The sequence below is a fragment of the Alligator sinensis genome, unplaced genomic scaffold (assembly GCF_000455745.1).
Source record: "Alligator sinensis unplaced genomic scaffold, ASM45574v1 scaffold947_1, whole genome shotgun sequence".
NCBI classification, from domain to species: domain Eukaryota; kingdom Metazoa; phylum Chordata; order Crocodylia; family Alligatoridae; genus Alligator; species Alligator sinensis.
The window spans coordinates 126,464-142,339 of record NW_005843073.1 but is presented as its reverse complement, the minus strand read 5'-3'; the positions used below and the strand labels follow the sequence as shown (position 1 = coordinate 142,339).

The following is a 15,876-nucleotide window of genomic DNA, read 5'->3' as shown; positions in this document are numbered from 1 at the left end:
TGGCTCGGACCTGAGCACTGGCTGTGGCGGCTGTTCCCAGAGTCCGGGAACAGCCTGCGGTTGCAGCTGCTACTTGCAATGTACCCGGCTGGCACAGAGACCAAGCAGGGAGCTCCCTGAGCCCGGTGTCCTGCCCCAGGCAGGCAGCATCCCTTCTTGGGCAGGGTGGCTGTGCCCCATCCCCACGGAGTTGTGCGGGCTGGCTGGGCCCCAACTCTGGTACTGCTGGGCCCCCCGCTGTGGCCCGAGTAGCAGAGCTCCGGGGCAGCCCCCACTCCCCACCTGACACCAGCTCTCCAGCTGCAGCCTTCCCAAGGGCCTGGCCAGGCCAGCCTGCCCACAGTGACTCCCCCGGTGCCTGCTGCTCCCTGCTCTGTTCACCCTCTCTTCCCCCTCATCAGAACATGCTTAACAACACAAAATTCACAAGTACAAGGCAGGACATGAAGTTTTATTTATTGTCATCAGGTTTTGAATTTTTAGAAAGCCTGGTATTTACTGTTAAAAAAGAAAAGAAAAAAAAGCAACATTAATTATTATTAATTGTATTAAATATGCAGTGCATCCTCCATGTACCCCCTCCACCCCAGTTTTGTTTTTGTGGCATGCCAGCACTCTGGCACCTTACAAGGTAGATGTGGTTTTTTTGGCACTCTGGCCAAAAAACTTTACCTACCCCTGCTATAACCTCTCAAAACTGCTGGGGCTGTATGGATACAGGAGCCTGGAAGACAGGAGCCAGGAGCATGAAAGATTCCTCAGTGACTTCAATCTCCTTTTCTGCCTATTAAATCATTAGTAGTAGTAAGCCCTGGAAACCAGAGTTGGGATCCTTGAAGCCAGGAATCTCAAGCGTAAATTTGTTTTTACATTTTTTTTTAAAGTATCATACTCATTATTTCAAGGATGTTTCCATATTTTTGTTTGCACAGGAAATTTAAAAAATGTTCACTTTTCTTTTGAAAAGGATATGCTTAATTAATTTTTTAAAAAATGAAATGTCATATGGAATAGAAATTCCAACTTTCAACCAATTATGACCAGGCTTGGCAAAGTGTGGTTAAATGATGAGAAATTTGTGACTCAATGTTATCAGAGAGTATTAAGGAACTAACTTGAGTATTAACTAACTAACAATGTTATCAGAGAGTATTAAGGAACTAACTAACTCTGTTATCAGAGAGTATTAAGGAACTAACTAACTTAAGGATATTAGGCTCCTGGCAGAACCTACCCTTTACAGAAGTCAGCGCTTAATTTTAAATACAGGTGTCTGTTTGAATGCAGAACTATATGTATTAAGAAAAATGCTTTTATATGCTCAGATTATTGATTGATTGAGTGGATTCTGTTATCTCCTCTGCCACAGACAGATATGCACTCATGTCAAGCAAACCATTCATATGCGTAGCAAGCTGCCATGGTTGGCCCATCATTCTCTACTCTGTGGGGCACATCTACACGTGCATTTAAGTGTGACTAAATTTACTGCATATTAAGCTCTTTTTGTCAGGTGTATACACATGCAGAGACTTGGCACTAAATAGCCCTGCCATGTGCCTCTGTGGCCACCAAGGGGAGCTCTAGCTTCCAGCCACATGGCTGCCACCACTTGGCAGCCATGTTGAAGCCAGAGCCAGCTGCCAGCACGTGACAGCCATCTTGGAAACACAGCCCTAACCTCTGATCCCTGTCTAGCATCTTCTCTGCCCAGGAGCCATGTGCCCACCGCAGGGGCAGCATACAGCAGCTCTCTCCTTGGCCACCCTGCCTCCCTACACCATGGCTGCCCCTTCCCCTGTGAGTGACCCCCAGTGCCCCACTGCTCCAGCCCTGCCCCTGCCAGCAATGACTAGTACCCTGTGTTCCTGCTGCCCATGGTGCTAGCCATGCTGCCCCAGCAGGGCCCCCACAACCCCACCTAGGCCCCAGAAGTGCTGTGCACCTGTCAGCGGCGGCCAGAGCACCAGGTGCAGAAGGCCTGGCTGACCCCCTCCTCCTGCACTCTCCACCCCAGCCCTCCTGCCCCGCTGACCACACCCCCCCACCCACTGCCCACCCCCAGCACCACTCTCATGACGCACACATGGTTGAAGCAAAAATACTTTATTTCCCTAACAGCACCCACTCCTCTTTCCCCCATTCTCTCCCCAACACACAGAACCCCTTCCACCCACCCCCCTCAACAAACAGAGTCTCACCACCACCCTTCCCACCCACCAAAAATAAAACCCCACTCACAATCAGAAAACTATTTGCAATATATCTGGTTTTTGAGCTCAGTGTGGGGGGCTGTGGAGTGGAGGCTAGGAAGCAGAGCCTTGGGGCAGGTGCCCAGAACCACAGCCTTGGGATATTTCCCCATGGGTCCAGGGGCTGTGGTGGCCCCAGCGGGTGGTAGTCTTATGCATGGCTGTGTCTTCAGGTGCATGGTGCAGGGGAGAGTGGTGGGGCCAGGCCCAGGCAGGCTGCAGCAGGCCCAGGGTGGGGACAGTGGCAGGGGATCTGACAGGCACCCAAGGACCATCTCCCAGGCCTAGGCAGGGATAGCTGCAGGGTGGCGAGAGGAAGTCAGGGCCCTATGGGGCCATGGACACGGCCTAGGCTATGAGGGGCATGGACACGGCCACCAGCCCCAGGAGGATGGCCAGGGCCTGGCTGTCAGTGTGCCCCTGCTGTTGGAGAAGCTCTAGGCACTCCTGCTCCAGAGTCTCCATGCCCAGTGGTCTTGCTGTACCCAGCCCCATGCTTCCTCCTGGGTGGCATCCTCCACCTGCTGTCCTGCTCCCATGCCTCCTGCTCCTCTGCCACCACCACCAGCTGCTAGAGCATGAGGGTCTGGTCCATGGTGCACCGCTGACATAGCCAGTGCATCCAGATGACTCTAGCAATGGTTGGCGGTGACCCAGAGCCTGCATCCTTGATGAGGCTGGTGGGCTTTCCCACATGTCCAGATGTTAGCCCTGCCGAGGCAAGACACAGAAGCCTTTTCTGAGAGTTTGCAACATTTCAGAGATAAGATGCACTGCACTGCAGGGCCTCAGATTGGTGGTCATCCATGCATGGGTACACACAGACCATGATAAGTAGCCTGGGCAGGCCTGGGCCCAGGTGGCCACCAGCCAAGCCACCTGTTCCCCTGTGGCTGATGGGCTACTGGGTGCTGACTGCAGGCAGACTGCTTCCCCCATCCCCTTTCCAGGGTAGGCAGGCCAGGCTGCTGGCAGCAGCTGTTGCCATTACTCCAGACCTTGCTCCCCCTCTCTGCTGCTACAGGTCAACTGGTCTGCTGCACTGCCACCCAACTTACAACATCTGGGCTCAGGGCATGCAGGACTCCCAGATAACTGGGCCAAGGGGCTATCCATGCCCCCACCCTCCCTGCAGGGGACCTTTCTGGGGAGGTGCCCTTGAGCTGCAGCTCCCCCCCCCCCTCATTGCTGCTGTGCCCTGAGAGCACCCCTGCTGTGTGTGCCCCAGGTGGTGCACAATGAGTTGTTTGTGCAGGCTGAGGGGTGCCTGAGTCAGTATGCCCTGCTGCTGTTGATCCTCCTGGTGACCTAGGAACACCTGTGCTCCTGGTTTGCGACCTTGAGCTACAACAGCACAGGGGGCAAGCCCTGATTGCCCAGGAACCTCTGCCACCACCTGGAGGGCTACCTGTGGCAGTGCTACATGTCCCTGCCCCCAACTGCCAAGGAGGACATCGCCACTGGCATCTATGCCTTCCTCAGGGTGTGAGAGGCCCATTCCCATCCAGCTGCAGAGATGTGGGATGCTGAATAAAGTGTGTCCCACCTCTCTATGTGCTGTAGGGGGGTGGAACCCATGGCCAGGGGAGTGCGGGTGGGCCAGGCAGGGAGTGGGGGCAGGCTCTGGGACTGGGAAGGCCTTCCCCTCATTGTGGGACTTACCACATGTCGAGGGGTGGTGAGGCTGGCAGCTTGGTGCATACCTCCCTGTTGGCATCTGCTACTGGCTGCATTGGGTATCCATGTCCCACAGTGTGTAAGTGGACAGTGCCTGGCCAGGGCCTTACCCCCAGGGAGAAGCTGACACTGCTATCGGCTGGTGGTGATGTTGCCAGCTACTCATCATGATGGGGTCTGGGGCTGTACTGAGAGTAAGGCAGCCAATGGCCAGGGCTCTCTGAGCTGCCAGTGGATGCAGCAGCTGGGGAGAAGGACAGGAAGGGTGCTGAAGGCACGAGGACCTCTCCTCTGGTGATGTGTCAGTGGAGTGGTCAGGGCAGGGTTGGGGCTTGGGCAGGCCACCCCTGCTGGAGATAATCTCAGGGGTGCGGCCTGCATTCTGGGACACCAAAATATGGGTCAGCTCCCACACAAAGACCATGGTCTTGCAGGCATGACCAGACCAACGATTGTAGTTGGTCATGGCCATCCACTGTGCCCACAAGGCCTTGACCTTAATTTGGCACTTTCACACCGACTGGGAGTGCACTCACTCCAGGGCCTCATAAATGCGGGCATTCAAGTGCCCATCCCACACAAACTGCCTCCATGTCAGCACTGCCCCAAGTGCCACAAGGTCACCAACCTCCTCCTGGGTCCAGTTGGGGATCTAGGCAGTTGGCATGGGCATGTGCACGTGAGCATGGCTGGGGCTCAATAGGGAGGAACTTGATAACATGATGTCCTGTGCTAGCACTCTAAGCCCCTGCACAGATGCCCCTGTGATGCTGGCCCTAGATAGCTGGTAGCAGCACTCAAAGCAGGGGCATGGCCAGGGATTGGGAAATGTACAGCAGAGGCACTTCACTACAGGATCTGCAAGGACAGGAGGCACTCTCAAGGTCAGCAGCAGCAGGCAGGAAGTGCTGCCCCTGCTGCCAGAGACAGCCAGCCAGCAGCCCTGGGGGGATACCAGGGCTGGGCAAGGGGTGCAGCAAGCTGCAGCCCTTTGCAACTCTTGCTTGTGGCTAAGTATCAGCTCTGGAGAGGGGACAAGCCAGGCAGAGGCAGCCTGTGGCCTGTCTCGGGGGCACATGGGGCCTGCACTGGTCCGACAGACTGCACAGGCTTCAGCAAGCTTCTGTGCAGCATACCCCAAGGTACAAAATGGCTGCAGGCTTTTATAGCCTGCAACTAGGGGCTGCCAGAGAGTAGCCCAGCCACAGAGCAGAAGCCAAGAGCCCTGGGGAATGCTCAGGCTGGCCTCTAGTGGCTGAACCAACCCAACAATAAAGTTAGTACCAGGTTGTGTCTACACAAGCATTACTGAGTATTAACCAATTGCAACTAAGTTTGATACCTGCATTTGCAGGTATCAAATTTAGTCACAACTAGACATTTTTACTGAGCAGGAAGGGTGTGCGTGTGTAGACATGCTCCTGTACTGCATAGAAAATTAGGCTAATGTGCATTAACGCATCTCATGTAGAGGCGTCCTGTGAGTCTTCTCTGCTATGAGATACAAATTCAAATGAATTTGTGACAATGACAAATGCTTTTGCAGTTTAGCTGCTGCTACTTAAGCTAGTTTGCCTTGCTTGTTTCAAGGTTTCTTCTACATCTGAAGGATCAGAGAAATTCTCCAATGCTTTAATGACCAGAAGCAACAGACATCTATTTAGGCCTGTTTCAAATCACTAATACGTAATGCACAAACGAATCTAGGCAGACAGAATGGACAAGAGAAATGGACTAAAGCTAATGTCACAGCAAGTCCAAGACAATGGCAAAGTATGTTCTAAAGAGAAAACAGAGTTGTCATTCTGGTATCTTTCACAAACGCTTTTTATTGTTCACTACTTAAACACTCTTTTTTCGTAAAGATCAATTTTAAAGAAAGAAAACAAATGTTTTCAATCTGTAAATTATATTCTGTAGATTTTTTTCCCCCTCAGTTGGCAGGAATATACATTATTTGTTTTCATTATTTTTAAAACTAGGTTGTCAAAGTAGCACCATTAAGAGCTTCCATATGCCACAAAGTTACTGTTATGGGAGTATGATAATTATATAGTACATCTTCAGAGAGATAACTCTGGCATAACTGAAGATTACTTCTGTTTTGAATTAATCTGAATGACCCCCATTTTTACTGCTGTTGAATTTTTAAGTGATGAAATGCCAAGGCACTGAAAATAAACCGATGAAGCCTAAACAAGCTCAGATCAGTGATGTAGAGTTTCTTTGTCTTCATCTGAGTCCTAAACACTTCAGCCAGGAGCAATATTTTATAGAGAAATGTTTGTCTTAATGAATCCAAGTGCCTTTTAGTTCACTAAGAACATATCAATGTGTAGAAGAGGTAGGAAATCCATTAGCTGATGTTCCTGTGTTTATGTTCACCAAAACTGTGAGCATAAAAAATGAGCAGTGAGACAAAGAATTCTCTGAACTTTGCCATAACTATTTGAGGCAAATAGGACAACTGAGCTAAGTGAAAATGGGGGCTATAGAAAAAAATGTTGGCTTTACTATTTTTTTTCCTTGAGAGAGAACTTTTTAGGGGAAGATCAAGGAGCAGGCATGTTCTTAAACCGTGTTACCAAGTAATAGGATTTGTTATTGTACCTCCTGTACACCACTTAACAAATTTACTACTTAATTTATGTCATTGAGGTACCACTAAGAAAGAGCTGAGTATACTCTGACTTGATACTTCTGCTTATTTCCCTCATAATTTTTTTTAAGCCGTAAAAAAGAAAAACAAACTAACAAACAAAAAAAAAACCCAAAAAGAGCTGAGCACGATAGTTCAAAAAGGGAGAAAGAAAAACAGTGAAAAAATATGTGCACTTAGTCAATAAGCCATAGAAGGGGATTTGTCAAATGGGGATGCTGATCAAACTGATTTTTTTACATGTTCACAAATGCAGAAAGCACATACACACACCCACATTTTGAGAGAGAAAACTAAGCAGAGAGAATGTAACAACTTCACACATCTCAGCTAGACAGAATACTCCACACACCATAATATACACATAGCTAATTACATAATTAGACATAAATAGGCTTTGGAGTGCTTCTAAGTCTCAAAAGGGTAACGGTTTTGTCTTCATTCAGCTGTATGGATGAATCCTTTGTTCTTAGAAAATGTAACAGAGCTCAGAAAGGTGACACAAAATGTACTTGCCAGGTTTAAAGAAGGTACATTTTCTTCTAATACTGTGAATGTTTCCTTTTCTGCCTTCATTAAGGAGTATACATTCATCTAGGTTTCTTCCGCCAAGCATGATTGACCCCATGCCATGTTGGAGACTTCCAGAGGCCTCCAGCTTATACAGCCAAATATATATATATTGGCATTTTTAATAAAGACCTGCAGGCTTGACCTAACTTGTTTACACATAAGAGAGAGAGAGAATGACAGACATTGCTAAACCAAAGAAAGTTAACTGAGAGTTGCTTTAGAGTGATCTCTGAAGTGCTCAACAAATTTTTGATTTTCTTGAGAGTCAGGGTACAAGATAGAATAAAGCAAACGTGACAAATCTTGGCCTACTGAATTATCCCCAAGTGTCAAATTTGTTTCAGCCAGCATTCTGCAGTATCACACAATGATAACAGTATCTCGCTATTTGCTCTCAGACCTTACTCCTGAAGAATAGCAAAGAGAATGGTTTCACTAAAATTTATTAACACTAAAGCTAAAACCTTTTCTCCCCCTTTTTTTTGTTTGTTTCTGCTCAAATGTCAACACAATTCTGTGGAAGAGATAAAGCTAAATGTTCTGGACATGCTTCTTCCTTCTCAGTGAATTAGCAGGGTTGTAAATTAAGTGATGTGTTATTGAGAAGGGTGGGCCTGCCCTCCTCTCACTGAAGTAAGTCTTGGATTAATATTTTCTGGAAGCTTTCTGCTGGAATTTTTTCCCCCAAATGAAAACAGAGCATGTAACAATGAAACATTATTAGTTTGTCCTTAACATTTTAGTAAGAGCACCCTCTGGTGGTTATTAATTAAAAACCCAAAACAATTATGTTATTTTTCTCCAGAAATTGCATAACATATTGGATATGACACTATTTTGATAGTTAAGGTGGTGGGTTCAAATCTCTCCCCTGTTACATATTTCCATTAACCAGCACAGTGAAATATATGAATACATTAACCATTTTTTTTAACCCAAAACAGAATGTATAAAATGTTCTAATTGGTGCATTCAATCACTTTATATAGAATAAATATTAATTTAATTTAAAGGGGTCAAATTAATAAATAGAAACTAAGGACATAAACATTCATCCTTTTAAGATTCATTACAGCATATTTAGAGCCTCTGGGAAATTAACCTGCACTGTAGCATGCTTAAGTGGCCATATCACACGTGTTTTCCTAACCTGCTTGTACTGTGATCACGTTTACCAAGATTGCTTTAACATGTTTAATTATGCCAGGCCACATTTTCCTTATCACATGCACTGTTAACTCCCAAGAATGATTGTTTAACACTTTCTCTCAGGTATATTCCATTTGAAAGTTCCTGAGTCCTCACCTGTTGGTTCAGCTATTGGGAGAATCAGAGCTGTGGATCCTGACTTTGGGGAAAATGCTGAAATTGAATACAACATTGTTCCAGGAGATGGAGGAAACTTGTTTGACATCACCACGGATGAGAACACACAGGAAGGGGTTATCAAATTGAAAAAGGTACTTAGTGCACATCCAAGATATAAGCAAGTAGCTAAAATTTGAAAATAAGTAACACAAACAATTTGGAATCATACATGATCTGTGTTATATCATGGGCAATCGTGGCCTCTTTGAGTCAGCTTCTTGTGTTTATGGAATTTTTTTGTGTGCGTTCAATCACAAAGGGACTTGGGTATTTTGATGCTAAATACCTCGCTCAGTTACACAGTGCCTGTTAAACATCAAATGAATAAAGAGTCTGTGGAACAGGGAATGGAACCCAGATTTCTCCATGCAAGGCTCCTTGTCCAGGTGAAGGCTCTAATTACTGTCTGCTTCTTCTATGACTAAGGAGGCCTAATGACGCTTCAATATATGTATTTTAAATAGTATAGATTCAATAACACAGTGCCCACATCTCAGAAGAGCCTATAGATAGATGGTTAGGATACTCTTCTTGGAGGTGGAAGGTGTGGTTTTTAAATCCCTCAGCCTGAGGAGAGCTTAGATTTCAGGACAACCAAATCCTGGGGGAGTACTCTAACTACTGAGCTATCAGATAAAGCTACCAGTGTATTGACTGGGAGTGGCTATTACCTCTGTATTTTGTGTGGTGTTAGCTGCTGTAGATGGATGTTAGGTGTGCTTAGAGCTTGCCTGTAAGACTGAACCTCTTACAGGATTTAGGCAGAAGCGTGCCTAGTTTGAGGATCCAAATAGGCGTTAGATGAACAGTGAGTTACTTGGTCCTATCAAGATGGAGGCAGTCTATGGTAAGTGTTGAAGGGCTGCTTACAAGATCAGGCACTTGTTTGGAGGACCTTATTCTTGTGCTTAGACTCCTATAGTTAGGGTGACCATAATAATTTTAGGGAAATCCAGGATGGAGGGTGCCAGGGGGAGATAGTGTGCATGCATACACACACACACAAACACACACACACACACACACTCTCTCCCAACCCCTCACCTGCTAGGAATGGGACCAGCCAAGACAGCACAGCACATACATGCAGCCCTGACCTGTGGACCCTAGGAATGGGGCCTGGTGGGGCAGTGAGGCACATATACCCAGCCCCAACCCAGCATCTCCCAGGAGTGGGGTAGGGTGGGACAGTGCGGATGCCTGTGCCTGGGCTCCAACTACCATAAGAAAAGACTGGACATGACTGGGAGCAGCCCCTGAGCAGTGCCCCCTGGGCTCTGCTAGCCTGTGTTGTATGGCTATATGGTGCCTCCCCCTGTTGCCATCAGCAGGCTGGGGCACAGTCCCAGGGCAGAACCTGGAGCCCAGAGCTGCCCCCTCACCCGCCCGCCCCAAACATGGGTCCCCAGTAGCTGGGAGTTGGAGAGGAATCCTCGTACTCCTCTCAGGAAAGGGGTTTGAACCACCTCCATCCCCTTCCTGGGAAGCCCTATCCTTACTTGGGCTCTGACTTGTGGTGGTGGCAGCTGCTCCCTGGTTCCAGTTTCACTGGGCTGTGAGCCTGGAATCACTTGCCCAGTAGAGCCAGGCGTGTATGGATGGGTACCTGTCAATCCAGGACTTTGCTCCAATTTTCTCCAATGACCAGGACACTGAGACAGCCTATAAAATCTGGGACTGTCCCTGCCAATTTAGTCACGGTTATCAACCTATATCTATGGGCTGGACTAGATGATTTTGAGGTCCCTTTAAGCCATACATTCCTATGATCCTATGTCTGTCACCTGATCCTTAACCTCAAATCCATGACCAGGGAGGTATCATGCTAGCAGTAGGTAGGGGAGGACTGCCACCCTCAAAAGGCTATCCTTCCTTGTGATACTGAACCTAGAATTTCCATCTTTGCTTATTTCCCAAATTGTAGAACTTTTTTCCTCAGTCCCCTCCACTCCCACACCCCTCAAGCTTGCATAGCTCATGATTTTTGATGTAAGAATGTTTGGAAAATTAAATGTCTTGCTTTAAGAAAATTTGGAGCACCTTTTTATCTCAGTAGATAACTCAAAAACAGCTACGCTTTGAAATGTCACACTTTGGTTCAGGATGGCCTTCAATGTGCTTTGCCATGTTTGAAATGGTAATGAGCATGAATGATTGAAAAAATCAATGCTGAGCATGCACAACAGTATTTGATCAGATTAGATGCTCCCTGCCCATGAACTTACTCTTAAATCTCATCTATGCCATTTTTTCCCCTCCCCAAAATGTACCTTTGTCACTTTTTTAGCTGCATAACTGCACCTAAATGTGTACAGGCTGCTTTTATGCAAAGGGGAAAAAAGCAGCATCAAGCCAAGTTTGTTTTACCTTACCAGTAAACTACAGGATTTAGATCTTGATTTTCAAAGGTGCTGAATATTTAGTTTCCTTAAATATCTGCTAAAATGTTTCCTTAAATGGCTGCTAAATGCACATTACTTACACTAAACAGAGCTAGTGAAACTACTCATGTGCTTACAGAGAAGGATTTGCATTGATGTGGCTACAATAATGTACAAAACACTGAGCCTAGACAAAGCTTCAGGCTGCTCTGGAGAATGCTTTAAGAAGTCAGTGAACCAAAAAAAAAAAAGTGGGCAAAAAATGATGAATCCTGAGTCTGAGTAGTTTAGTCTCTCTACACTATTTTGCTGTATTTATTTACTTAACCTTTTCATTAATAAGGTTTGCTTTACCTGTTATCACATTTACAATAACAATAAAAAAACACTGGAATCAATCGTTCAATTGATATTACCTAAAGCAAACAACAGAACTCTTCTACTTCATAGCAATGCAGGGAAGAGAGAGGAACTAATCCTCCTTTAATCTTCCCCATCAGAGGAAGCCTGGAGACAGAGATAGGTTCTGAAGGTCAAGGAACTATTCTGTGTTGGATGAAGGAATGCAAAGGGAAGATAAATCCAAAATGCAGCCCTTTCCCCTGAAAGAAATGCCTATCTGCATTCACTCTGATCCTTCAGTTGGCTCATTACATAACTCTCTCATGTGAAAAGTCCTACTGACAAACACTTTACAGACTTCAGTGGTTTAGGTACTTTCAGATTCACAGGCTAAAGTGCTCAGGACTCACTGCTTAAGTGGCTTGCTGGAGGGAAGCCTTAAAAAGAAGTAACTTAAACTTCAGGTGTTCGGTGGACTTGCTGTCACTTTAGATGTCTTATGAGTGCTACAACCTTGGTGTACTCAGCAAGACATGTCCTGTCTTTGGTGTCAGGAACATTTTAACTGTACTACTGTTTTTTGTTACGGCCTATAATATATTCCCATTTGAAATTTTACTCAGCACTGCTCTGGTCAAGGACAGCAATAAGAGTGTTTACTGGGGTACTAGACGTTTATAGAAGTGTATCATAGAAATGAAGTCCTAGATAAACATCTTGCTCTTCCATACTAATTAGGGCTTTTCTTAACAAAGAGCAACAGTTCCCAATCTGTGGTACGTAGACAACCTGTCAGTGGTATGCGTTAACAGATTTATTATAATTACTTTGTATGATAAAAATGTGCTGGTGGTACTTAAGGTTGTATCATTTTTAACTGGTGGTGTGTAATCTGGCAGAGTTTGGGAACTGCTGACATAGAGAACATACTGCACAATATATTTTCAAAGGGCCACCACTAGAGCTTCTACAGATGATTATCAAATGCAGTAAAGACCAATGATCCTGGTTTTCTCCAATTAAAAAAAAAAGATCCCCAATTTTCAGATTAAAAAAAACTAACTCAAAATCCACATTTTTCCATGATCAAAATGGCATATTATATATAGAGAGAGACAGACACAGAGGGAGAAAGTGGTGTTTCACTTTATGGAAACTGAAATCTCCTTTTAAATTGAAAATTGGGAATTTTTTATCAGAAAACAACTAGGATCCCTGGTAATGACATGTAGATATTTTTTCTTTTTTTGTGATCAGAAAATCTTTATTATGTGACTTTCATGCAACCATTCCTCATGCTTAAAAATACCCACAGTTTCAAGTGCTTTACTGGCTTATGGTCCAGACCACTGGTTTTCAAACTTCCTAAAGACACAGAATACTTTATATAATTTCTTCTTGGGCAGAACTTGTATCCCTGTCCTAAAGATTGATGCAGAGCCAGGCAACCCAGCAATGGTGCAGAAATGCCTTCCAGATCACTCTGCCGTTACCCCTAATCTCTTTGCAGAATTCATTATGACCTACTGAAGAACCCCAGGGCTCCATGGTTCACAGTTTGAAAACCACTGATCTAGACTCCAACATAAAGAAGTTCTGTTCATGTACATGTCAGTTACAATGTGTGTTGCTCTCATTTTCACACATAGCCAATGGGTCTACTAATGTGCTTACAGGTAACCACACCCTTAAATATTTTTTGTGGAAAAAAGTGCAAGTCTTTATGAAAGTTAATATTTAAAAAGTGTTTAGAATGTTTATGAGAAATCAGTGGGGACCACCAGTATTTAAAGTTTTTACATTTGGATAGATCCTTAAGTACCTTGCTAAATAATGAGCAAACGTTAGGATACCAATAACTATCTCATTAAAAATCACAAACCATTAAAACGCTGTTTGAATGTGCAAAGGATTGTTCCATGTTTGCAAAACAAGTTTACTTTCCCTCTTTCCTCCTCTGCCTCCAGTATCACAGCATATTAACATCATGACCACAGCACTGTGCTATCTTGAGAAAAAGATGCTTTATTTCCCTGCAGACAAAAACTCTCATTTACAACATAAAGACATTTTCACCCTAAATGCAGAAAACATGATGAAATCTCCATGTGACAATAAAAAATGTTTCCCTGGACTAAAATTGTTTTGATTAAAAACTGACACAAATCTCATATGCCTGGTGGATACTTTTAGGATTCTGAGTGAATTGACAGAAAGAGGCAATTCTATGCTTTCCAGACATTTAATAGATTTTATAAGATAATGTTTTTTGTCTGGAATAGGTGTACAACTTAAATCTCATAACTTAACTCATTGATTTAACTTCAAGGTACGATCTAGTACGTATGCTCAGTTATTACAATGATCATTCTATAAGAAAAGGAAGATATTATGCCAGCCAGAGCATCCTAGTGACATTTAGAACCACTGTTTGGTTCATATTATAATTACGCCAAAAGAAATGAAAGCAAAAAGGCACAAAAACATAAAAATTCCCTATAGGTTTAGAACAGCCTATTTCTCTTTTGTAAAGCTTCCATTATAACAAATAAGTAAGAGTTATATTTGCCTATCAGTTGTGCTGCAAGCTCAAGAAAAGGCACTTACATGTGCCCCAGGAAGTTGTTAAAACTGGTCAGGGAATATTAAAAGTTCTTATACACAATGATGGTCAGTATAAGCCAATAATTCCCAATAAACTAAGTGGTACATTTATATGTAGGTGAGAGAGGGGGAAAGAGAGTAAAAAGGAAGGAGACTTCAAAATTTGAGGAGGAAGAGAAATATATCTATCATTCTCCTTGGTGCTGGCATGCACCAAGCTGTAGTCAAAGCAGGATCTCAGAAAGATTATGTTGGCCATCAAGAAAAAGAAAGGCAAAAAGTAAGGAAAGGGAGATCTGAATCTTTGCAAGCTATGTCATTGGGTATGTCACTTTTTAGTAGCTGTTCTGAAACCCTTAGTGAGGAAACAGGTAGGGAACTTAAGGATCTCCTTAGTGATAAGTGGGAAATGTATCCTTTGGGTAGACCTGTATCCCCACCTATTCACTTTAAACACTTCAGCTTTTCCTGTACACCTCTACATAAAATTTCTCCAAAACACCCTGTCATTGACTAAGAGCAGGGGAGCTCAAACTCTGACCCATAGACCGAATGTAGCCTGCAAAGCCATTGCATCTGGCCCACAGGGCTCCCCATAGATCAGGAAATGTTGTGGCAAGAGAGCAGAGACCATCAATACAGTCACCCTCCCCCTGCCAAATTTCCAAACCTCAAGCCCGGCACACCTGGTTGGAGCTACCCCCTTCCCCCTGTGGGGCTAGGTTGGGGTTGGGCCATGCCTACTTTCCCCCCACTGGGCTGATTTGGGGCTGGGTCACTCCCCTTTCCCCCATGGGACTGGGTTACATCCATCCCACCCTGCAGGGTCAGATGACACCCTCTTTCACTCCTGAAAGGCCAGGCTCAGGTGATACAGCCACCCCAACACCCTTCTGCATGGCCAGATGGTGGCCACCGTACCAGGCCTCGCCCTGAGCACTAGATCAGAACCACCATCTGGCCCAGCATCAGACCAGGCACTGTCCATCTGGCCTGCCACGGAAAAAGTTTGAGCACCACTGACAAAGAGCATCCAGGATGCTTTTTACTTACAATATGTGACTTCAGCTTCTTCCTAAACAGCCACCTAAGTCAAAGAACTAATTGCTGCTCCTTTGTCATTCCCTGTTGTGAAGGGATTGGAGCTAATGTATATATCTTACCCTTTCCCATCAATCCTTCAAGCGGCAGTATATCTCTTATTCTCAACTCTAATGAAGAACATAGAAGTAGTTGATCTGAAGCCTGACTTAACACGTATCATACCCTGAAGCTGTCATCTTTACTTTTACCATTTCACATCCAGACTTCGTAACCAGCACTGGAAAAGTGTTGCTTTTTGGAACCTTCTGTTCAATCAATATGGTGTCTCCGCACCAATGAGCTCTCACTGAATGCTAGGGTGGGTAGTCTCAGATAAGTCAAGGTCTGAAGTGTAAAGGTCTGTCCCACCCTTAAATAGGACAGGGTTATGGGTTATGCTTATGCTGTACCTGGTATTTAGGTAAATGCAGTAGGTTTCTAAGGTTGTCACTCCTGCAGCTTTCATGAATTCTTCTTTTCTTTTCTTATTGTGTGAACAGGGAATGAATGCATTCACTTTTCTCAACTGTCATGCTTATCACTGGAACTCATTAAGCCGTTTTCAGCTTATGTTGGCTTTTATACTTCATATATTTTTGACAGAATTATATTTGAAAAAAAAAATCTCTATTATTCCATTTTACTTGCTCAATTTACATTAAAGTATTATATATTTGTCAGCATGTATTCACTTCTAAATAGGATAAGGGAAGCAATAATGCTTCAAACTGTATTTCCTTTCAAATCAGAGATGCTGATGTGCTTTCCTGTTCACACTAAATAAACCAGTGCATGGTATCTCTTTGGAAGCAAAACAAAGTGTTTTATCATTATGTGTTATTTAGTTTTAGTATTTTCAAACTGCTATTACTACACACAGCTGCACATATCTGATAGTGTTCTGATAGCTTATATACATGAAGACAGACAAGGGCTG

The 15,876-nt window shown here is 44.6% G+C and overlaps 1 protein-coding gene across 2 annotated transcripts in view; it reads left to right on the top strand.

Moving 5' to 3' along the window:
- Nucleotides 1-15,876, top strand: part of CDH12 (cadherin 12) — a 242,827-nt gene that overhangs the window by 158,747 nt on the left and 68,204 nt on the right. For both annotated transcript variants that reach the window (XM_006037154.2, XM_025193592.1), the window contains one exon: nt 8,434-8,621. In XM_006037154.2, coding sequence (XP_006037216.1) covers nt 8,434-8,621 — 188 coding nt within the window. The remainder of the gene's footprint in view (nt 1-8,433; nt 8,622-15,876) is intronic.